Source organism: Oncorhynchus gorbuscha, unplaced genomic scaffold (genome assembly GCF_021184085.1).
Source record: "Oncorhynchus gorbuscha isolate QuinsamMale2020 ecotype Even-year unplaced genomic scaffold, OgorEven_v1.0 Un_scaffold_295, whole genome shotgun sequence".
Classification (NCBI taxonomy): domain Eukaryota; kingdom Metazoa; phylum Chordata; class Actinopteri; order Salmoniformes; family Salmonidae; genus Oncorhynchus; species Oncorhynchus gorbuscha.
Window position 1 is genome coordinate 195330 of NW_025745159.1, and position 25795 is coordinate 221124.

General features: G+C 46.3%; 1 protein-coding gene across 1 annotated transcript; it reads left to right on the forward strand.

The window, feature by feature from the left end:
- The first annotated feature begins 986 nt into the window (after positions 1 to 986).
- Positions 987 to 24995, forward strand: LOC124017633 (F-box only protein 32-like). Its single transcript, XM_046332888.1, has 9 exons — positions 987 to 1274; positions 2258 to 2373; positions 2517 to 2566; positions 2681 to 2773; positions 14620 to 14713; positions 21032 to 21216; positions 22488 to 22670; positions 23700 to 23843; positions 24229 to 24995. Exons 1-9 carry the CDS (start codon positions 1162 to 1164, stop codon positions 24316 to 24318), a joined length of 1068 nt encoding a protein of 355 aa, XP_046188844.1. The 5' UTR covers positions 987 to 1161; the 3' UTR covers positions 24319 to 24995.
- The last annotated feature ends 800 nt before the right edge of the window (positions 24996 to 25795 follow it).

The window sequence follows — 25795 nt, forward strand, 5'->3', positions numbered from 1 at the left end:
CTCAAACATTGGCTACTCCAAGGCCATTGGCTCAACCATTGGCTACTCCAAGGCCATTGGCTCAACCATTGGATACTCCAAGGCCATTGGCTCAACCATTGGCTACTCCAAGGCCATTGACTCAACCATTGAATACTCCAAGGCCATTGGCTCAACCATTGGATACTCCAAGGCCATTGGCTCAACCATTGGATACTCCAAGGCCATTGGCTCAACCATTGGATACTCCAAGGCCATTGGCTCAACCATTGGATATTCCAAGGTCATTGGCTCAACCATTGGCTACTCCAAGGCCATTGGCTCAACCATTGGATACTCCAAGGTCATTGGCTAAACTTACCCCAAGGCCATTGGCTCAACCATTGGCTACTCCAAGGCCATTGGCTAAACTTACCCCAAGGCAAACTACTAGCCCACAGAGCTACAAGGAAACCTCCAGCCTAATACATTTATCTGACTTGGTGAAAATCGATGCACATAACTTGCTTACCACTTTTTCCAAGTGGTTTCGTCCTTCACAGACTTCATGAAACGATGACCTCTTCCTAAATATTTGGTGGAATTATTAATTTGGTGTATTTTTTCCTAGAGGGCGGCTCAATTTACCCCCCCCCCCCTTATACATCTTGTCCCCCCCCCCCCCCCAATGTAACCCTGCACTCTAGCAGAATCCTGAGAAGAGACTTCATTTTTAACTTCCAGGGTGAGTCAGGGAATTTTTACAGAAACGGATAAGATTATTTTATCTACGTTATCAAGAAAGGCTTGTAGTGTCTAGGTCAAATGAAAAAGCTCTGATTCAGCAGTATAAAATGATTAATGTATCTTCCAGCACAGGACATTTGCCCCTAAACCCCCACTGTGGGTGACAGTATTCCTTCCCTGGGTCGTTTTGCAATAGAGAAGAAGATAAACAAAGCCACGTGTTGCCGCACAGTTTCCAAAAGGGGGAGGAGCTCCAAGTGTTGACTTTCCGGATTGTTCACAGGAGAATAAAAAGGGCCGCTGCGCAGTCACAATACTAGACAACACATCAGACACTTTATTGAAGACCAGACGGGAGACAAAAACAAACCTGTATCTTACAACATTTAACGTTCTTCAACATAAAGTCAGAACTATCATTTTCTTTCGGCGTTGTTGATTTTGAAACGGTCGAGAATGCCTTTTCTAGGACAGGATTGGCGGTCCCCGGGTCAGAGCTGGGTTAAAACTGAAGAAGGATGGAAAAACTATTCTTTAGACGAAAAAAACAGCAATGACTCAGACGTGAGGTCAGTATCGGAAACTGAATGTATGTTTTGTTGTTGTGTTTGTGCTTCCTGATACATTTAGTCTTGAGCAGCATCGACACCAGTTAGTGACATCGAGAACAACTGAAGTGCGCCATCAAGTTATCCAAGGAGTTTTCCCATGAAATGCTCTGAGAGCGATAGAGAGAGAGACACTTTTATTTATTATCTAGTTAACATATGTTTCCCATACCAATAAAGCCCCTTGAATTGAGAGATTGCGGCAGGGGGACAGAGAAGGATAAAAAATATATACATATTGACAATTTGATATCCAGTCTACCTCTAAAATAAGTGATTAAATAGATATGTGATAGAAACCTAATGTGACGTTACTCACAATACGCTATTCGCTCTTGCTGTTAAACTACGGCTAAGCAGGAGACGTTATTGTGTTACTGTGTGTTTTGAGCCTGTGTTCCTACTCGTTAATCATTGTGCTATAAATAACTACTGTGCAAGTGATGGGATTAGACGAATTGGAATTACAGTGGATCCTGACTCCAGGCAGTTTGAAGACAACTATATGCCTACCTGTTTGGAAAAACATAGTATCATCTCAAATGAGCCATTTTTAAAAACATTTCATACAATGATAAAACTCAAATTTAGTTTTTTGTACACCAGATGTGTAACTGGGTGTATGGTCAGTCTTCCAGCTATTGCTAACAGGATGTATGGTCTGTCTTCCAGCTATTGCTAACATGATGTATGGTCTGTCTTCCAGCTATTGCTAACAGGATGTATGGTCTGTCTTCCAGCTATTGCTAACAGGATGTATGGTCTGTCTTCCAGCTATTGCTAACAGGATGTATGGTCTGTCATCCAGCTATGGCTAACAGGATGTATGGTCTGTCTTCCAACTATGGCTAACAGGATGTATGGTCTGTCTTCCAGCTATGGCTAACAGGATGTATGGTCTGTCTTCCAGCTGTGGCTAACAGGATGTATGGTCTGTCTTCCAGCTATTGTAAAACAGAGGACGAATGCTTCCAGGAGAATCTGCGGCTGTCTGTTACATACGACATGGCAGCTAAGAAGAGAAGGAAAGACTTCATGAACAACAACGCAAAGATTCCCTGTAAGTTTAACCTACAGTATTACAGTACCGGCCAATGACATCATAAAGACATTTTACACAGGAAATGGTCGTCTCCACGGTGATGCTCAGTCTTAAAAAAAAATAATAATGTCCTCAATAACACACTCTCCTTTTTCCTACAGATTTCCACAAAGAGAAATGGATTTACGTTCACAAAGGAAGCACTAAAGAGGTAAGGAAGGAAGGAAAGGAAGGAAGGACTGTCTCTTTATTAACATAAACAGTTACAGTATACCCTGTTGCCCGTGAACCAGACACTAATACCCGATCGTCCTAATTATCCCAGCGTCATGGTTACTGCACTCTGGGAGAAGCGTTCAACCGGCTGGACTTCTGCAGCGCCATCAAGGACAACCGGAGGTTCAACTATGTCGTACGGGTGGGTTGACTTCTCACTTCTACTTCTGTGTTAGATCATGATGAAGGGATTCCTATGAGATAGGAACATAACTTTATTGTCCATCTGAGGATTCCCATGAGATTGGAAATATAACTTTATTGTCCATCTGAGGATTCCCATGAGATTGGAAATATAACTTTATTGTCCATCTGAGGATTCCCATGAGATTGGAAATATAACTTTATTGTCCATCTGAGGATTCCCATGAGATTGGAAATATAACTTTATTGTCCATCTGAGGATTCCCATGAAATAGGAACATAACTTTATTGTCCATCTGAGGATTCCCATGAGATTGGAAATATAACTTTATTGTCCATCTGAGGATTCCCATGAGATTGGAAATATAACTTTATTGTCCATCTGAGGATTCCCATGAAATTGGAAATATAACTTTATTGTCCATCTGAGGATTCCCATGAGATTGGAAATATAACTTTATTGTCCATCTGAGGATTCCCATGAGATTGGAAATATAACTTTATTGTCCATCTGAGGATTCCCATGAAATTGGAAATATAACTTTATTGTCCATCTGAGGATGTGAATTGTCCTTCGGCGTCACCTTAGGAAAATGACAAATATGACATTGTGCATTCATACTAATGTATTGTTGAACATTCAAGGGTGTTACCACAGAGAGTAGGAGTTTTAAAGGGTTAACCTCAGACACAGTACTGAGGGGTGTTTAAAGGGTTAACCTCAGACACAGCACTGAGGGGTGTTTAAAGGGTTAACCTCAGACACAGCACTGAGGGGTGTCTAAAGGGTTAACCTCAGACACAGTACTGAGGGGTGTCTAAAGGGTTAACCTCAGACACAGTACTGAGGGGTGTCTAAAGGGTTAACCTCAGACACAGTACTGAGGGGTGTTTAAAGGGTTAACCTCAGACACAGTACTGAGGGGTGTTTTAAAGGGTTAACCTCAGACACAGTACTGAGGGGTGTTTTAAAGGGTTAACCTCAGACACAGTACTGAGGGGTGTCTAAAGGGTTAACCTCAGACACAGCACTGAGGGGTGTCTAAAGGGTTAACCTCAGACACAGTACTGAGGGGTGTCTAAAGGGTTAACCTCAGACACAGCACTGAGGGGTGTGTTAACCACAGACACAGTACTGAGGGGTTTAAAGGGTTAACCTCAGACACAGTACTGAGGGGTGTCTAAGCAGGGGGTGTTAACCTCAGACACAGTACTGAGGGGTGTCTAAAGGGTTAACCTTGCACTGAGGGGTTTTAACCTCAGACACAGCACTGAGGGGTGTTTTAAAGGGCTGTGTTATGTTCTGTCTCTTTCTCTCTCTGGTTCTGTCTCTCTCTGAGGGGTCTTTCTCTCTCTGCTGTCTCTTCTCTCTCTTCTCTCTGCTGTCTCTTTCTCTCTACTGTCTCTTTCTCTCTCTACTGTCTCTCTCTCTCTCTGCTGTCTCTCTCTGCTGTCTCTGTCTCTCTCTCTGCTGTCTCTCTCTCTCTCTCTGCTGTCTCTCTCTCTGCTCTCTCTCTCTGCTGCTCTCTCTCTCTCTCTCTCTCTCTGCTGTCTCTCTCTCTCTCTGCTCTCTCTCTCTCTCTGCTGTCTGCTGTCTCTCTCTCTCTCTCTCTGTCTCTCTGCTCTCTCTCTCTCTCTCTCTGCTGTCTCTCTCTCTCTCTCTGCTGTCTCTCTGTCTCTCTCTCTCTCTCTCTCTCTGCTGTCTCTCTCTCTCTCTCTCTCTCTCTCTGCTGTCTCTCTCTCTCTCTCTCTCTCTGCTGTCTCTCTCTCTGCTGTCTCTGCTCTCTCTCTGCTGTCTCTCTCTCTCTGCTGTCTCTCTCTCTCTCTCTCTCTCTGCTGTCTCTCTCTCTCTCTCTCTCTCTCTCTCTGCTGTCTCTCTCTCTCTCTGCTGTCTCTCTCTCTCTCTCTCTGCTGCTGTCTCTCTCTCTCTGCTGTCTCTCTCTCTCTCTGCTGTCTCTCTCTCTCTCTCTCTCTGCTGTCTCTCTCTCTCTCTCTCTGCTGTCTCTCTCTCTCTCTCTGCTGTCTCTCTCTCTCTCTCTCTCTCTCTCTCTCTCTGTCTCTCTCTCTCTGTCTCTCTCTGCTGTCTCTCTCTCTCTCTCTGCTGTCTCTCTCTCTCTCTGCTGTCTCTCTCTCTCTGCTCTCTCTCTCTGCTCTCTCTGTCTCTCTCTCTCTCTCTCTGCTGTCTCTCTCTCTGTCTGCTCTCTCTCTCTCTCTCTCTCTGCTGTCTCTCTCTCTCTGCTCTCTCTCTCTCTCTCTCTCTGTCTCTCTCTCTGCTGTCTCTCTCTCTCTCTCTCTGTCTCTCTCTCTGCTGTCTCTCTCTCTCTGTCTCTCTCTCTGCTCTCTCTCTCTCTCTCTCTCTCTCTCTCTCTCTCTGTCTCTCTGCTCTCTCTCTCTCTCTCTCTGCTGTCTCTCTTCTCTCTCTGCTGTCTCTCTCTCTCTCTCTGCTGTCTCTCTCTCTCTCTCTGCTGTCTCTCTCTCTCTCTGCTGTCTCTCTCTGTCTGTCTCTCTCTCTCTCTGCTGTCTCTCTCTCTCTGCTGTCTGTCTCTCTCTGCTCTCTGCTGTCTCTCTCTCTCTCTGTCTTTCTCTCTCTCTCTCTCTGCTCTCTCTCTCTCTCTGTCTCTTTCTCTCTCTCTCTCTCTCTCTCTCTCTCTCTCTCTGCTGTCTCTCTCTCTCTGCTGTCTCTCTCTCTCTGCTCTCTCTGCTGTCTCTCTCTCTCTCTCTCTCTCTCTCTGCTGTCTCTCTCTCTCTCTCTCTCTGCTGTCTCTCTCTCTCTCTCTCTCTCTCTCTCTCTCTCTGCTCTCTCTCTCTCTGCTGTCTCTCTCTCTCTCTCTCTCTGTCTCTCTCTCTCTCTGCTGTCTCTCTCTCTCTCTCTGCTGTCTCTCTCTCTCTGCTGTCTCTCTCTCTCTCTGCTGTGTCTCTCTCTCTCTCTGTCTCTCTCTCTCTCTCTCTCTCTCTCTCTGCTGTCTCTCTGCTGTCTCTCTGCTGTCTCTCTGCTGTCTCTCTCTCTCTGCTGTCTGCTGTCTCTCTCTCTCTCTCTGCTGTCTCTCTCTCTCTGTCTCTCTCTCTCTCTCTCTCTCTGCTGTCTCTCTCTCTCTCTCTGCTGTCTCTCTCTCTCTCTCTGCTGTCTCTCTCTGTCTCTCTCTCTCTCTCTGCTGTCTCTCTCTCTCTGCTGTCTCTCTCTCTCTGGGCCTTATCACTTCTCTCCAGACAAGAGGCTCTTTGGAGATATTCTCTTAACTCACAGCGGCCTGTGAGGGAGCGAGAGAGAGACTCTGTGAGGGAGAGAGAGATACGGTGTGTGTTTGGTGGTCTGCTTTGAACACATCTCTCTCTGTTGATTTAAAAGAGAACTAGAACAGTAAGTACAGACTATCATCAGAATAATATCTTAGGTAACGGTAGTAGGGGCCTGTGTGTGTGTGTGTGTGTGTTCTACTGCAGCATGATATTAGTGAGGTTCTCGTTTACACCACACAAATCAGGTTTACCACTGCGTCCCAAATGGCACCGTATTCCCTATATAATGTAGTGCACTACTTTTTAAGCCCATAGGGTGACACAACGATCATGGAAACACAGCTGCGTGTTGATCTATTAGGCAATACTCTCTGGGTTATTGGAAATGGAGACAACCTACGTTGACAGTTAGTGTAGAGTGGAGGCTATAAGTACACACACACACACACACAATGTCCTGATCTACTGTAGAGTGGAGGCTATAAGTACACACACACACACACACACACAATGTCTTGACCTACTGTAGAGTGGAGGCTATAAGTACACACACACACACACACACAATGTCTTGACCTACTGTAGAGTGGAGGCTATAAGTACACACAATGTCCTGACCTACTGCTGAGTGGAGGCTGCCATTCCTCCATTCCTCCACACACTTGGGTGGAGGGAGAAGAGAGGAGGGGAGAGGCACACTCAGACACTTGGGGAGGGGGGTGGAGGGAGAGGAGAGATACACTTGGGGAGGTTGAGAGGAGGGTAAAGCCTTCCGCATGCTTCAGTTTGGCTGGCGAACTAGCCGAACTCAAAAGACCTTCGCTTGAAAAACGAGAAAAATGCGTCCATTTTGAGATGCTGTAGCCATGATACACTTCCTAAAATTAGTCCGAATTAATCGCAGATAACTCAATAAATCTGTCGTTAATTATTATGATATATATTTGTTTTATTTTACCTCCTTTTTTCCCCCTCAATTATGATCTTGTCTCGTCGCTGCAACTCCCCCACGTGCTCGGGAGGCGAAGGTCGAGTCATGCGTCCTCTGAAACGTGACCCCGCCCGCTTAACCCGGAAGCCAGCCGCACCAATGTGTCGGAGGAAACGACGTTCAACTGACGACCGAGTCAGCCTGCAGGCGCCCGGCCCGCCACAAGGAGACACTAGAGCGCCATGAGCCAAGTAAAGCCCCTCCCCTAACCCGCACGACGCTGTGCCAATTGTGCATCGCCCAATGGTACTCCCAATCACGACCGGTTGTGACACCGCCTGGGAACGAACCCGGGTCTGTAGTGACGCCTTAAACAGCTGCGCCACTCGGGATCCGCCCCCAATCTGTCATTCATTTTTACAGAGGAGGTCTTAGTTTTACAATTTAACAAAGATGTTTGTTTCAATATTTTTCAAGTGGGGGGAAATGTGCATGAAAACGATTTTGAGATTCGTCGAATGAAAACAAACCCTTCAACTGAAGAACTCCTACTGTTGACCAATCACTGGCGAAGGGCCCCCGACCTGAGGGACTGAGGCCCCCGACCTGAGGGACTGAGGCCCCCGACCTGCGGGACTGAGGCCCCCGACCTGCGGGACTGAGGCCCCCGACCTGCGGGACTGAGGCCCCCGACCTGCGGGACTGAGGCCCCCGACCTGCGGGACTGAGGCCCCCGACCTGCGGGACTGAGGCCCCCGACCTGCGGGACTGAGGCCCCCGACCTGCGGGACTGAGGCCCCCGACCTGCGGGACTGAGGCCCCCGACCTGCGGGACTGAGGCCCCCGACCTGCGGGACTGAGGCCCCCGACCTGCGGGACTGAGGCCCCCGACCTGAGGGACTGAGGCTTGCCTTGAGACAAAATGTTCTGCACTAACAACCACAAAAAAAAAGCTTCACCGAAGAACAGAATGGAACCACTGAATGTGGTCATTATATATATTATTTATTGATATGCGTAAACTGTTTGGGATGGGAAGCATGTGGTCGCCTTAAGGGGCTCTTGTGTTTTGTTTGGGGGGTTGGGGGGGGGGATGACAATGGTCACATGTCCTGTCCAGAGTTGTGTAAGGACCAGTTTCTCCATGATGTCAGTAGCTGTGTCTGATGTTGCATACCCTACATGCCACCCCTGTCCTGGCTGTGGTGTACACTGTGTTAGACTAGATGCTGTGTTGGACTAGATGCTGTGTTGGATTAGATGCTGTGGTGGACACTGTGTTGGACTAGATGCTGTGTTAGACTAGATGCTGTGTTAGACTAGATGCTGTGGTGTACACTGTGTTGGACTAGATGCTGTGGTGTACACTGTGTTGGACTAGATGCTGTGGTGTACACTGTGTTGGACTAGATGCTGTGGTGTACACTGTGTTAGACTAGATGCTGTGGTGTACACTGTGTTGGACTAGATGCTGTGGTGTACACTGTGTTGGACTAGATGCTGTGGTGTACACTGTGTTAGACTAGATGCTGTGTTGGTCTAGATGCTGTGTTGGACACTGTGTTGGACTAGATGCTGTGTTGGACTAGATGCTGTGTTGGACTAGATGCTGTGTTGGACTAGATGCTGTGTTGGACTAGATGCTGTGTTGGACTAGATGCTGTGTTGGACTAGATGCTGTGTTGGACTAGATGCTGTGTTGTACACTGTGTTAGACTAGATGCTGTGTTAGACTAGATGCTGTGTTGGACTAGATGCTGTGTTGGACTAGATGCTGTGGTGTACACTGTGTTAGACTAGATGCTGTGGTGTACACTGTGTTGGACTAGATGCTGTGTTGGACTAGATGCTGTGGTGGACACTGTGTTGGACTAGATGCTGTGGTGTACACTGTGTTGACTAGATGCTGTGGTGTACACTGTGTTGGACTAGATGCTGTGGTGTACACTGTGTTGGACTAGATGCTGTGGTGTACACTGTGTTGGACTAGATGCTGTGGTGTACACTGTGTTGGACTAGATGCTGTGGTGTACACTGTGTTAGACTAGATGCTGTGGTGTACACTGTGTTGGACTAGATGCTGTGGTGTACACTGTGTTGGACTAGATGCTGTGGTGTACACTGTGTTGGACTAGATGCTGTGGTGTACACTGTGTTGACTAGATGCTGTGGTGTACACTGTGTTAGACTAGATGCTGTGGTGTACACTGTGTTAGATAGATTTAGCTGATGGTGTGTACACTGTGTTGGACAGATGCTGTGTTGACTAGATGCTGTGGTGTACACTGTGTTAGACTAGATGCTGTGGTGTACACTGTGTTGGACTAGATGCTGTGGTGTACACTGTGTTGGACTAGATGCTGTGGTGTACACTGTGTTAGACTAGATGCTGTGGTGTACACTGTGTTAGACTAGATGCTGTGGTGTACACTGTGTTAGACTAGATGCTGTGTTTAGACTAGATGCTGTGGTGTACACTGTGTTAGACTAGATGCTGTGGTTAGACTAGATGCTGTGGTGTACACTGTGTTGGACTAGATGCTGTGGTGTACACTGTGTTGGACTAGATGCTGTGGTGTACACTGTGTTGGACTAGATGCTGTGGTGTACACTGTGTTAGACTAAATGCTGTGTTGGACTAGATGCTGTGGTGTACACTGTGTTGGACTAGATGCTGTGGTGTACACTGTGTTGGACTAGATGCTGTGGTGTACACTGTGTTGGACTAGATGCTGTGGTGTACACTGTGTTAGACTAGATGCTGTGGTGTAGACCAAATGCTGTGTTGACTAGACTAGATGCTGTGGTGTACACTGTGTTGGACTAGATGCTGTGTACACTGTGTTGGACTAGATGCTGTGGTGTACACTGTGTTAGACTAGATGCTGTGTTACACTGTGTTAGACTAGATGCTGTGGTGTACACAGTGTTAGACTAGATGCTGTTCCAACAGGATGTACACTGTGTTAGACTAGATGCTGTGGTTAGACCAGGAGACACTGTGTTGATAGAGACTAGATGCTGTGGTGTACACTGTGTTAGACTAGATGCTGTGGTGTACACTGTGTTGGACTAGATGCTGTGGTGTACACTGTGTTCCATGCTGTGGTGTACACTGTGTTAGACTAGATGATGCTGTTCCAACAGGTGTACACTGTGTTCCAACTAGATGCTGTGTTTACACTAGATGTGTGGTGTACACTGTGTTAGACAGATCTGTGTTGGACTAGATGCTGTGGTGTACACTGTGTTCCAGATGCTGTGGTGTACACTGTGTTGTTCCAGACTAGAGCTGTTCCAACAGGTGGACTAGATGCTGTGGTTCCACAGTGTTGGACTAGATGCTGTGGTGTACACTGTGTTGGACTAGATGCTGTGGTGTTGGACAGACACCTCCTGTGTTGGACTAGATGCTGTGGTGTACACTGTGTTGGACTAGATGCTGTGTTCCACAGTGTTGGACTAGATGCTGTGGTGTACACTGTGTTGGACTAGATGCTGTTCCACACTGTGTTGGACTAGATGCTGTGGTGTACACTGTGTTGGACTAGATGCTGTGTTCACAGTCTGATAGAGACTGTGGTGTACACTGTGTTAGACTAGATGCTGTGGTGTACACTGTGTTGACTAGATGCTGTGGTGACACCTGTGTTCCAACTAGATGCTGTGGTGACACTGTGTTAGACTAGATGCTGTGTTCCAACTGTGTTGGACTAGATGCTGTGGTGTACACTGTGTTAGACTAGATGCTGTGTTCACTGTGTTGGACTAGATGCTGTGGAGACTAGTGCTGTGGTGTACACTGTGTTGGACTAGATGCTGTGTGGTTGTGTTAGTGTACACTGTGTTGGACTAGATGCTGGGTGTACACTGTGTTGACTAGATGCTGTGGTGTACACTGTGTTAGACTAGATGCTGTGGTGACACTGTGTTCCAACTAGATGCTGTGGTGTACACTGTGTTGGACTAGATGCTGTGGTGTACACTGTGTTGGACTAGATGCTGTGGTGGACTAGATAGAGATGGGAGTACACTGTGTTAGACTAGATGCTGTTGTACACTGTGTTGGACTAGATGCTGTGGTGTACACTGTGTTGGACTAGATGCTGTGGTGTACACTGTGTTGACTAGATGCTGTGGTGTACACTGTGTTGACAGATGCTGTGTTCCACTGTGTGATAGACTAGATGCTGTGGTGTACACTGTGTTGGACTAGATGCTGTGGTGTCCACTGTGTTGGACTAGATGCTGTGGTGTACACCAGGTTAGACTAGATGCTGTGTTCCACACAGTGTTGGACTAGATGCTGTGGACACTGTGTTGTTCCAACTAGATGCTGTGGTGTACACTGTGTTGACTAGATGCTGTGGTGTACACTGTGTTGGACTAGATGCTGTGGTGTACACTGTGTTGGACTAGAGCTGTGGTGTACACTGTGTTGAGACTAGATGCTGTGGTGTACACTGTGTTGGACTAGATGCTGTGGTGTACACTGTGTTGGACTAGGATGACACCTGTGGTGTTCACTGTCTTGACTAGATGCTGTGGTGTACACTGTGTTGGACTAGATGCTGTGGTGTACACTGTCTGTTGGACTAGATGACTGTGGTGTACACTGTGTTGACTAGATGCTGTGGTGTACACTGTGTTGGACTAGATGCTGTGTGTCCAACAGTCTGTGTTGGACTAGATGCTGTGGTGTTCCAACACTGTGATAGATGCTGTGGTGTACACTGTGTTGGACTAGATGCTGTGGTGTACACTGTGTTGGACTAGATGCTGTGGTGTACTGTGTTGGACCAGATGCTGTGTTGGACTGATGCTGTGGTGTACACTGTGTTGGACTAGATGCTGTGGTGTACACTGTGTTAGACTAGATGCTGTGGTGTACACTGTAGTTGGACTAGATGCTGTTGGACTAGAGATGCCGTGGTGGACACTGTGTTGGACTAGATGCTGTGGTGTACACTGTGTTGGACTAGATGCTGTGGTGTACACCAGTGTTGGAGAGATGCTGTGTGTCCAACAGTTAAGATAGAGACAACCTGCCCCAGCCAGGGGGAACAGTGTTCTAGTGGCTGCTTTAAAGTGACAGGGATACTGTAGGCATGTAAACACACAGGGGGAGACACACACACACACACGAGCACGCTCTCAAGCCCCTTTAGGATTCATGCATAGATGTTCCCTTTCCAAGAATGTGTCTGTGTATCCACTGAGTCATGATGGGGCTAGAGAGTTCTAGCCAGGTGCAGAGTTTCCAAACACCTCCTCTGTTCCAACAGTCTGATAGATAGAGACCAGGAGACACCTCCTCTGTTCCAACAGTCTGATAGTTAGAGACCAGGAGACACCTCCTCTGTTCCAACAGTCTGATAGTCCTAGACCAGGAGACACCTCCTCTGTTCCAACAGTCTGATAGAGATAGACCAGGAGACACCTCCTCTGTTCCAACAGTCTGATAGTTAGAGACCAGGAGACACCTCCTCTGTTCCAACAGTCTGATAGTTAGACCAGGAGACACCTCCTCTGTTCCAACAGTCTGATAGAGACCAGGAGACACCTCCTCTGTTCCAACAGTCTGATAGAGACCAGGAGACACCTCCTCTGTTCCAACAGTCTGATAGTTAGAGACCAGGAGACACCTCCTCTGTTCCAACAGTCTGATAGTTAGAGACCAGGAGACACCTCCTCTGTTCCAACAGTCTGATAGTTAGAGACCAGGAGACACCTCCTCTGTTCCAACAGTCTGATGATAGTTAGAGACCAGGAGACACCTCCTCTGTTCCAACAGTCTGATAGAGACCAGGAGAACAGTCTGATAGAGACCAGGAGACACCTCCTCTGTTCCAACAGTCTGATAGTTAGAGACCAGGAGACACCTCCTCTGTTCCAACAGTCTGATAGTTAGAGACCAGGAGACACCTCCTCTGTTCCAACAGTCTGATAGTTAGAGACCAGGAGACACCTCCTCTGTTCCAACAGTCTGATGATAGTTAGAGACCAGGAGACACCTCCTCTGTTCCAACAGTCTGATAGAGACCAGGAGACACCTCCTCTGTTCCAACAGTCTGATAGAGACCAGGAGACACCTCCTCTGTTCCAACAGTCTGATAGTTCCTCTGTTCCAGAGAGAGACCAGGAGACACCTCCTCTGTTCCAACAGTCTGATAGTTAGAGACCAGGAGACACCTCCTCTGTTCCAACAGTCTGATAGTTAGAGACCAGGAGACACCTCCTCTGTTCCAACAGTCTGATAGTTAGAGACCAGGAGACACCTCCTCTGTTCCAACAGTCTGATAGTTAGAGACCAGGAGACACCTCCTCTGTTCCAACAGTCTGATAGTTAGAGACCAGGAGACACCTCCTCTGTTCCAACAGTCTGTCGATAGTTAGAGACCAGGAGACACCTCCTCTGTTCCAACAGTCTGATAGTTAGAGACCAGGAGACACCTCCTCTGTTCCAACAGTCTGATAGTTAGAGACCAGGAGACACCTCCTCTGTTCCAACAGTCTGATAGAGACCAGGAGACACCTCCTCTGTTCCAACAGTCTGATAGAGACCAGGAGACACCTCCTCTGTTCCAACAGTCTGATAGCATTAGAGACATGTCAACAGGAGACACCTCCTCTGTTCCAACAGTCTGATAGAGACCAGGAGACACCTCCTCTGTTCCAACAGTCTGATAGTTAGAGACCAGGAGACACCTCCTCTGTTCCAACAGTCTGATAGTTAGAGACCAGGAGACACCTCCTCTGTTCCAACAGTCTGATAGAGACCAGGAGACACCTCCTCTGTTCCAACAGTCTGATAGTTAGAGACCAGGAGACACCTCCTCTGTTCCAACAGTCTGATAGTTAGAGACCAGGAGACACCTCCTCTGTTCCAACAGTCTGATAGTTAGAGACCAGGAGACACCTCCTCTGTTCCAATCCAGGTCTGGGGAGCATTACTCCATACTTCCTCTAATCATGTCAGTCTGATAGTTAGAGACCAGGAGACACCTCCTCTGTTCCAACAGTCTGATAGAGACCAGGAGACACCTCCTCTGTTCCAACAGTCTGATAGTTAGAGACCAGGAGACACCTCCTCTGTTCCAACAGTCTGATAGAGACCAGGAGACACCTCCTCTGTTCCAACAGTCTGATAGTTAGAGACCAGGAGACACCTCCTCTGTTCCAACAGTCTGATAGTTAGAGACCAGGAGACACCTCCTCTGTTCCAACAGTCTGCTGATAGTTAGAGACGTGGAGATTGTTGTTTTGAGCTCCCAGTCTGTCTTTCTACACCTACAGAGACCATAAAACCATAATACGCAGTCAGTCATGGAAGAACAGCTTGAGTCCCAAATGGCACCCGATTCCCTTCGTAGTGCACTGCTTCTGACCAGGGCCCATAGTGCACTGCTTCTGACCAGGGCCTTGCTATTTGTGCCTCGGAGACAGACAAGCATAGCAAACAATAAGTAATGGAGGAACAGAGCGAGTCTGTGAGTCTGACAGTAGGTCTGCCTTATGTGATATCATTCTGGGGAGCATGTCTGTTTTAATCTGTCTCTCTTCCTCTAATCATGCTCAACAACCAGGTCTCTCGCTCTCTTCCTCTAATCATGTCAACTCGCTCGCTCTCGCTCCCTCTATCTCTCTGTCTCTGTCTCTGTCTCTCTCTCCTCTAGCTGCTGGAGCTCATTGCCAAGTCCCAGCTGCCCTCGCTCAGCGGAGTGGCTCAGAAAAATTACATGAACATCCTGGAGAGAGTGGTGCAGAAAGGTGAGCTCTCTTTCTGTTTGAATCTCAAATCCGGTCTTCCTCCCCCCTCTTCATTTCTTCATGACTTCCTAGTTTATTATTGTGGACCTCCATACTTCCTGTAATCATGTCAACAACCTCAACAACCAGGTCTGGGGAGCATTACGACCTCCATACTTCCTCTAATCATGTCAACAACCAGGTCTGGGGAGCATTACGACCTCCATACTCAACAACCAGGTCTGGGGAGCATTACGACCTCCATACTTCCTCTAATCATGTCAACAACCAGGTCTGGGGAGCACTGTCCCAGGTCTGGGGAGCATACTTCCTCTAATCATGTCAACAACCAGGTCTGTCAACCTCAACAACCAGGTCTGGGGAGCATTACGACCTCCATACTTCCTCTAATCATGTCAACAACCAGGTCTGGGGAGCAACAATACCAATCATGGGTCTGGGGAGCATTACGACCTCCATACTTCCTCTAATCATGTCAACAACCAACATGTCCAGGTCTGGGGAGCATTACGACCTCCATACTTCCTCTAATCATGTCAACAACCAGGTCTGGGGAGCATTACGACCTCCATACTTCCTCTAATCATGTCAACAACCAACATCAGGTCTGGGGAGCATTACGACCTCCATACTTCCTCTAATCATGTCAACAACCAGGTCTGGGGAGCATTCCACTTCCTCTAATCATGTCAACAACCAGGTCTGGGGAGCATTACGACCTCCATACTTCCTCTAATCATGTCAACAACCAGGTCTGGGGAGCATTACGACCTCCATACTTCCTCTAATCATGTCAACAACCAGGTCTGGGGAGCATTACGACCTCCATACTTCCTCTAATCATGTCAACAACCAGGTCTGGGGCAGCATACTTCCTCTAATCATGTCACCTCTGGGGAGCATACTTCCATACTAATCATGTCAACAACCAGGTCTGGGGAATTACGACCTCCATACTTCCTCTAATCATGTCAACAACCAGGTCTGGGGAGCATTACGACCTCCATACTTCCTCTAATCATGTCAACAACCAGGTCTGGGGAGCATTACGACCTCCATACTTCCTCTAATCATGTCAACAACCAGGTCTGGGGAGCATTACGACCTCCATACTTCCTCTAATCATGTCAACAACCAGGTCTGGGGAGCATTACGACCTCCATACTTCCTCTAATCATGTCAACAACCAGGTCTGGGGAGCACTACGACCTCCATACTTCCTCTAATCATGTCAACAACCAGGTCTGGGGAACAACCAGGTCTGGGGAGCATTACGACCTCCATACTTCCTCTAATCATGTCAACAACCAGGTCTGGGGAGCATTACGACCTCCATACTTCCTCTAATCATGTCAACAACCAGGTCTGGGGAGCATTACGACCTCCATACTTCCTCTAATCATGTCAACAACCAGGTCTGGGGAGCATTACTTCCTCTAATCATGTCAACAACCAGGTCTGGGGAGCATTACAATACCCTCACCTCCATACTTCCTCTAATCATGTCAACAACCAGGTCTGGGGAGCATTACGACCTATCTGGGGGCATTACATACTTCCTCTAATCATGTCAACAACCAGGTCTGGGGGCACTACCATACTTCCTCTAATCATGTCAACAACCAGGTCTGGGGAGCATTACGACCTCCAATCACTTCCTCTAATCATGTCAACAACCAGGTCTGGGGAGCATTACGACCTCCATACTTCCTCTAATCATGTCAACAACCTCAACAACCAGGTCTGGGGAGCATTACGACCTCCATACTTCCTCTAATCATGTCAACAACCAGGTCTGGGGAGCATTACGACCTCCATACTTCCTCTAATCATGTCAACAACCAGGTCTGGGGAGCATTCTGGGGAGCATTACGACCTCCATACTTCCTCTAATCATGTCAACAACCAGGTCTGGGGAGCATTAATCGTCCATACTTCCTCTAATCATGTCAACAACCAGGTCTGGGGAGCATTACGACCTCCATACTTCCTCTAATCATGTCAACAACCAGGTCTGGGGCAGCAACAACCAGGTCTGGGGAGCACGACCTCCATACTTCCTCTAATCATGTCAACAACCAGGTCTGGGGAGCATTACGACCTCCATACTTCCTCTAATCATGTCAACAACCAGGTCTGGGGAGCATTACGACCTCCATACTTCCTCTAATCATGTCAACAACCTCCAACAATCATGTCAGGTCTGGGGAGCATTCCATACTTCCTCTAATCCATACTTCCTCTAATCATGTCAACAACCAGGTCTGGGGAGCATTACGACCTCCATACTTCCTCTAATCATGTCAACAACCAGGTCTGGGGAGCATTCCATACGTCACCTCCATACTTCCTCTAATCATGTCAACAACCTCAACAACCAGGTCTGGGGAGCATTACGACCTCCATACTTCCTCTAATCATGTCAACAACCAGGTCTGGGGAGCATTACGACCTCCATACTTCCTCTAATCATGTCAACAACCAGGTCTGGGGAGCATTACGACCTCCATACTTCCTCTAATCATGTCAACAACCAGGTCTGGGGAGCATTACGACCTCCATACTTCCTCTAATCATGTCAACAACCAGGTCTGGGGAGCATTACGACCTCCATACTTCCTCTAATCATGTCAACAACCAGGTCTGGGGAGCATTCCATACTTCCTCTAATCATGTCAATCTGGGGATTACGACCTCCATACTTCCTCTAATCATGTCAACAACCAGGTCTGGGGAGCATTACCAACCAGGTCTGGGGAGCATTACCTCCATACTTCCTCTAATCATGTCAACAACCAGGTCTGGGGAGCATTACGACCTCCATACTTCCTCTAATCATGTCAACAACCTCAACAACCAGGTCTGGGGAGCATTACGACCTCCATACTTCCTCTAATCATGTCAACAACCAGGTCTGGGGAGCATTACCATACTTCCTCTAATCATGTCACCTCCATACTTCCTCTAATCATGTCAACAACCAGGTCTGGGGAGCATTACGACCTCCATACTTCCTCTAATCATGTCAACAACCTCAACAACCAGGTCTGGGGAGCATTACGACCTCCATACTTCCTCTAATCATGTCAACAACCAGGTCTGGGGAGCATTACGACCTCCATACTTCCTCTAATCATGTCAACAACCAGGTCTGGGGAGCATTACGACCTCCATACTTCCTCTAATCATGTCAACAACCAGGTCTAGGGAGCATTACGACCTCCATACTTCCTCTAATCATGGGAGCATTACGACCTCCATACTTCCTCTAATCATGTCAACAACCAGGTCTGGGGAGCATTACGACCTCCATACTTCCTCTAATCATGTCAACAACCAGGTCTGGGGAGCATTACGACCTCCATACTTCCTCTAATCATGTCAACAACCAGGTCTGGGGAGCATTACGACCTCCATACTTCCTCTAATCATGTCAACAACCAGGTCTGGGGAGCATTACGACCTCCATACTTCCTCTAATCATGTCAACAACCAGGTCTGGGGAGCATTACGACCTCCATACTTCCTCTAATCATGTCAACAACCAGGTCTGGGGAGCATTACGACCTCCATACTTCCTCTAATCATGTCAACAACCAGGTCTGGGGAGCATTACGACCTCCATACTTCTGGGGAGCATTACTCTAATCATGTCAACAACCAGGTCTGGGGAGCATTACGACCTCCATACTTCCTCTAATCATGTCAACAACCAGGTCTGGGGAGCACCATACTTCCTAATCATGACCCAGGTCTGGGGAGCATTACGACCTCCATACTTCCTCTAATCATGTCAACAACCAGGTCTGGGGAGCATTACGACCTCCATACTTCCTCTAATCATGTCAACAACCAGGTCTGGGGAGCATTACGACCTCCATACTTCCTCTAATCATGTCAACAACCAGGTCTGGGGAGCATTACGACCTCCATACTTCCTCTAATCATGTCAACAACCAGGTCTGGGGAGCATTACGACCTCCATACTTCCTCTAATCATGTCAACAACCTCAACAACCAGGTCTGGGGAGCATTACGACCTCCATACTTCCTCTAATCATGTCAACAACCAGGTCTGGGGAGCATTACGACCTCCATACTTCCTCTAATCATGTCAACAACCAGGTCTGGGGAGCACTACGACCTCCATACTTCCTCTAATCATGTCAACAACCAGGTCTGGGGAGCATTACGACCTCCATACTTCCTCTAATCATGTCAACAACCAGGTCTGGGGAGCATTACGACCTCCATACTTCCTCTAATCATGTCAACAACCAGGTCTGGGGAGCATTACGACCTCCATACTTCATCAAAACCCATTGAACCATCAGCTCGCTGACCGGCGTGTTTTAATGATATGAGGTGTAATGAATCATTACATAATGGTTCTCAGTGGAAGTGATAGGAGGTGTAATGAATCATTACATAATGGTTCTCAGTGGAAGTGATAGGAGGTGTAATGAATCATTACATAATGGTTCTCAGTGGAAGTGATAGGAGGTGTAATGAATCATTACATAATGGTTCTCAGTGGAAGTGATAGGTGTAATGAATCATTACATAATGGTTCTCAGTGGAAGTGATAGGAGGTGTAATGAATCATTACATAATGGTTCTCAGTGGAAGTGATAGGAGGTGTAATGAATCATTACATAATGGTTCTCAGTGGAAGTGATAGGAGGTGTAATGAATCATTACATAATGGTTCTCAGTGGAAATGGTAACAGTCAACACACAGTCGTGTAAACTAGATGTTCCTTCAGGTTAAACAAAGGTTCATTTTGTTTAGGAAGTGTTATGAACCCATTGGTAGATCTAGAATGGGTGGTGTAACTAGCACTACCAAGGGAACACCATGTGTATTAACTGCTCTGGGTGGTGTAACTAACACTACCAAGGGAACACCATGTGTATTAACTGCTCTGGGTGGTGTAACTAACACTACCAAGGGAACACCATGTGTATTAACTGCTCTGGGTGGTGTAACTAGCACTACCAAGGGAACACCATGTGTATTAACTGCTCTGGGTGGTGTAACTAGCACTACCAAGGGAACACCATGTCCTTCTGTAGCTCAGTTGGTAGAGCATGGTGCTTGTAACGCCAGGGTAGTGGGTTTGATCCCCGGGACCACCCATACGTAGAATGTATGCACACATGACTGTAAGTCGCTTTGGATAAAAGCGTCTGCTAAATGGCATTTATTATTATTATATTAACTGCTCTGGGTGGTGTAACTAGCACTACCAAGGGAACACCATGTGTATTAACTGCTCTGGGTGGTGTAACTAACACTACCAAGGGACACCATGTGTATTAACTACTCTGGGTGGTGTAACTAACACTACCAAGGGAACACCATGTGTATTAACTGCTCTGGGTGGTGTAACTAGCACTACCAAGGGAACACCATGTGTATTAACTACTCTGGGTGGTGTAACTAGCACTACCAAGGGAACACCATGTGTATTAACTGCTCTGGGTGGTGTAACTAGCACTACCAAGGGAACACCATGTGTATTAACTGCTCTGGGTGGTGTAACTAGCACTACCAAGGGAACACCATGTGTATTAACTGCTCTGGGTGGTGTAACTGCTCTGGGTGGTGTAACTAGCACTACCAAGGGAACACCATGTGTATTAACTGCTCTGGGTGGTGTAACTAGCACTGGGAACACCATGTGTATTAACTGCTCTGGGTGGTGTAAACAGCACTACCAAGGGAACACCATGTGTATTAACTGCTCTGGGTGGTGTAACTAACACTACCAAGGGACACCATGTGTATTAACTGCTCTGGGTGGTGTAAACAGCACTACCAAGGGACACCATGTGTATTAACTGCTCTGGGTGGTGTAAACAGCACTACCAAGGGAACACAGAACACCATGTGTATTAACTGCTCTGGGTGGTGTAAACAGCACTACCAAGGGAACACCATGTGTATTAACTGCTCTGGGTGGTGTAACTAACACTACCAAGGGACACCATGTGTATTAACTGCTCTGGGTGGTGTAACTAGCACTACCAAGGGAACACCATGTGTATTAACTGCTCTGGGTGGTGTAACTAGCACTACCAAGGGAACACCATGTGTATTAACTGCTCTGGGTGGTGTAACTAACACTACCAAGGGAACACCATGTGTATTAACTGCACAGGCACGATGTGTCCTTTAAAAAAATATATATTTAAAAAATAATAATGAAATAACACATTCATAATACAAAGTTTAGAAGTACTAATGAAATCTACTTCCATTTTGTCTTCCTGAGAGTTGCTGAAAAATGTTTCTCTTGTCCTCTCCCTCCACAGTCCTCGGTGACCAGCAGAATGTTCGGCCAATCAAGGAGCTCCTTCAGACCCTGTACGTGTCTCTGTGTGGCCTGGTGCAGGATATGGGGAAGTCTGTTCTGGTGGGGAACATCAACTGTTGGGTCCATCGCATGGAGAACATTCTACAGTGGCAACAACAGCTGGACAATATTCAGATCAACAGGGTGAGTAGGACAGGCACAGCTAGTTAGTTAGCTAGTTAGTTAGTTAGCATGGAGAACATCCTGCAGTGGCAACAGCTGGACAACATTCAGATCAACAGGGTGAGTAGGACAGGCACAGCTAGTTAGTTAGCTAGTTAGTTAGTTAGCATGGAGAACATCCTGCAGTGGCAACAGCTGGACAACATTCAGATCAACAGGGTGAGTAGGACAGGCACAGCTAGTTAGTTAGCTAGTTAGTTAGTTAGCATGGAGAACATCCTGCAGTGGCAACAGCTGGACAACATTCAGATCAACAGGGTGAGTAGGACAGGCACAGCTAGTTAGTTAGCTAGTTAGTTAGCTAGTTAGCTAGTTAGCATGGAGAACATCCTGCAGTGGCAACAACAGCTGGACAACATTCAGATCAACAGGGTGAGTAGGACAGGCACAGCTAGTTAGTTAGCTAGTTAGCTAGTTAGCATGGAGAACATCCTGCAGTTGCAACAACAGCTGGACAACATTCAGATCAACAGGTTGAGAACATCCTGTTAGTTAGTTAGCAAGGAGAACATCCTGCAGTGGCAACAACAGCTGGACAACATTCAGATCAACAGGGTGAGTAGGACAGGCACAGCTAGTTAGTTAGTTAGCAAGGAGAACATCCTGCAGTGGCAACAACAGCTGGACAACATTCAGATCAACAGGGTTGAGCCCCCAAACTTTTACAGGATCATAAGGAATCTGTCAAGGAAATGAAAGACTATATTAGAATGGAGGAAGGCCACTCTGGTCCTGGGATCCTGCAGGCATCTCTACGTTTCTGGATTTACCTTCGTTGTTTTAGACCTGTGAGACCCAGCTAGTTGGAATTCAGCCAATCACTGATACCCCCAGGACTAGAGATACTTTAATAAGAATGGATATAAGGAATATATTGTTGCTGAAGGTAGAAAGGAAGCCAAACCAAATGCTTCCACTTTATGTGGGAGGGGAGGCAGGGTAGCCTAGTGGCTAGTGGTTAGAGTGTAGAGGCGGCAGGGTAGCCTAGTGGTTAGAGTGTAGAGGCGGCAGCGTAGCCTAGTGGTTAGAGCATTGGACTAGTAACCGGAAGGTAGCAAGTTCAAACCCCTGAGCTGACAAGGTACAAATCTGTCATTCTGCCCCTGAACAGGCAGTTAACCCACTGTTCCCAGGCCGTCATTGAAAATAAGAATTTGTTCTTAACTGACTTGCCAAGTTAAATAAAGGTAAATTAAAATGACAAAATGTAAGTCTCTGTGTGTGTCCCCCAGCCTGTGTCTAAGGGTATGACCCTGACAGACCTGCCTGCCAGCCTGCAGCTGAACATCATGGAGCGTCTGTCAGATGGCAGGGACCTGGTCAGTTTGGGACAGGTGACTCCAGACCTGGGACAACTCACTGAGGACAGGCTGCTGTGGAAGAGACTCTGCCAGCACCACTTCACTGACAGACAGGTACAGACTGGTATTTATATATACATACACACACAGTCTTCTATAACTAACTTTGTGGGGACACACAATTCAGTCCCATTTCAAATCGTATTTTCTTTAACCTTAACCCTAAAACTCTAACCCTAGCTCCTAACCCTTAACCTAATTCTAACCTTAACCCTAAAACTCTAACCCTAGCTCCTAACCCTAAACCTAATTCTAACCTTAACCCTAAAACTCTAACCCTAGCTCCTAACCCTTAACCTAATTCTAACCTTAACCCTAAAACTCTAACCCTAGCTCCTAACCCTTAACCTAATTCTAACCTTAACCCTAAAACTCTAACCCTAGCTCCTAACCCTTAACCTAATTCTAACCTTAACCCTAAAACTCTAACCCTAGCTCCTAACCCTTAACCTAATTCTAATCTTAACCCTAAAACTCTAACCCTAGCTCCTAACCCTTAACCTAATTCTAACCTTAACCCTAAAACTTTAACCCTAGCTCCTAACCCTTAACCTAATTCTAATCTTAACCCTAGCTCCTAACCCTTAACCTAATTCTAACCTTAACACTAAAACTCTAACCCTAGCTCCTAACCCTTAATCTAATTCTAACCTTAACCCTAAAACTCTAACCCTAGCTCCTAACCCTTAATCTAATTCTAACCTTAACCCTAAAACTCTAACCCTAGCTCCTAACCCTTAATCTAATTCTAACCTTAACCCTAAAACTCTAACCCTAGCTCCTAACCCTTAATCTAATTCTAACCTTAACCCTAAAACTCTAACCCTAGCTCCTAACCCTTAATCTAATTCTAACCTTAACACTAAAACTCTAACCCTAGCTCCTAACCCTTAATCTAATTCTAACCTTAACCCTAAAACTCTAACCTAGCTCCTAACCCTTAATCTAATTCTAACCTTAACACTAAAACTGAATGCATCTCTTTTTGTGTGTGTGTGTTTTATTTTGTTGCAGTGCAGATATCAAAATCTGCAAGCATTTGGAGTTAAACATGACTAAAGGTTGTGTGTGTTCTCTGTGCAGATCCGTAAGCGTCTGATGGTGTCAGACAAGGGCCAGTTGGAGTGGAAGAAGATGTACTTTAAGCTGTGTCGCTGCTACCCTGTCAGAGAGCAATACAGTGAAACCCTGCAGTTCTGCACACACTGCCACATCCTCTTCTGGAAGGTAGTGTTGGGAACACTTCAACATCTCTCATTCCATCATCTCTGTCTCTGTCTCTGTCTCTCTGTGTCACACACTGCCACATCCTCTTCTGGAAGGTAGTGTTGGGAACACTTCAACATCTCTCATTCCATCATCTCTGTCTCTGTGTCACACACTGCCACATCCTCATCTGGAAGGTAGTGTTGGGAACACTTCAACATCTCTCATTCCAACATCACTCTCTCTCTCTCTCTGTGTGTGTCTCTGTCTCTGTGTCTGTGTCTCTCTCTATTCAAATACAAGTGACACTTTATTATTACATAGTAGTAATTAGACAGTTATTTCTGTTTCTTTAGAATTAATTTACTATACTAAATTATCTTTCTTTCTCTCTGTGTGGTTTCAGGATACAAACCACCCTTGTACCGCCAACAACACAGAGAGCTGCTGTAAGCCTGTTTCTCCACAAGGCTTTATCAACCTCTTCAAGTTCTGAGAGCCACACGGAGCCTGAGTGACTTTTGTACATACGGTACAGAACTGCTTTATAGAGAGATCAAATGGATTCAAACAGGCCCTTAGTATGTGTATAGTGGTGATGGTGCATTTGATTCCTGGTCACCGTGACACTGGGGGAGAGGAAGCCGTGGGGAAATGATGCAATGGAATTCTTGGCTTCTGGAGAGCTGAGGATTCCGGGAGCTGGAGTTCTACAGCTGAGAACAAGTGAATTTGACAAACTGATCCAAAGAGAGGTGGAACAAGAAGAGGGGGATGAGGTGGAACAGAGTACTCTGAAGTTTATTAAATAAGTTTGGTCCTTTTTTAACATTTTTAAATTCAATTTAAGTGCACTTCTCTTCCTGAGTGCAGTTATTGCATGGCTACCATAACAGCATACTAAGTTGAAACATTTTCCAGAAAGGAAATCATTTGCAAAAGTGAATTTGTTTAGTTTTAAATAGGGCTGTCAAACGATTCAAATAATTAATAGAGTTAATAGCATTAGTAATCTTTCTTTTATTTGATTAAACTTGGCCCTAAAAATATCATTTTTAAAAAGCAGTGCATTGAGTTATAGACATACTATGTTTGGATTGTAAGGGAAAGAGACAAAATCATCTGTATGAATGTTTTTAATGGCATTTAAAACTATAAACGTCACTGCGAACATAGATGTTAACGCTCCCAATGTTTCAGTAGGCCTCTACTCCCTCTTATCAATGTTCTTGAAGTTGAACACTTCCTCAGTTGCCACACACACACACACACACTCAAGTTCTGAAAGCTTCAGGCATTCCACATGAGTGTTCTGCCAATTTCTGATTGGAGTGTTGACTATAAGGAAGATAGAACTGTATCCATGGAGACAAAGAGCTTTTAAACCTGTCCAATGTTAATTAACCTGTCCAATTAACAACCGATCAGACAGGTCTGAGGTCACGTCAAATATAATACAACTGTTAGATCTAGCCTAGGATACTGATCTATGTTCTTCAACACCAACTAGTCACAAGCTGCTACTAGAATTGGGATACTTTTCTGAACTAAAACTAAAACCGTAACGTTAGGTGAATGGATTGGATTTCCTGTTTTAGTGGGAAGTTAGCTAGCGAGTTGATTCAAGATGTAATCAGGCATGGCATTGTAAACATTTTAGTTTGGTTTCGCTAGCTAGCGTTAGCATAACTAAGCTAAACGCTTTTGTACAAATTATGTTTTTGCTGTTATCTAAAGAAACGCCTGGGAATGTGTTTATGGTTGAACTTCGTGTCAGTTTTTCTTTTAACTGTTGTTCAAAGCTGTGCGCGTCGGGCACCACAAGAGCCCGACAGCGCTACTGAGACCGAGGACACACTGACTGAGAGGCGTGACCAGGCACAGAGCGTGTTGTGTGTTGCGCTTAAAACGGTCCGTGCGGAAACAAGCCATCAAAAGGGTCCGTGTGGAAACGAGCGCTCAGAAAGGTTCCG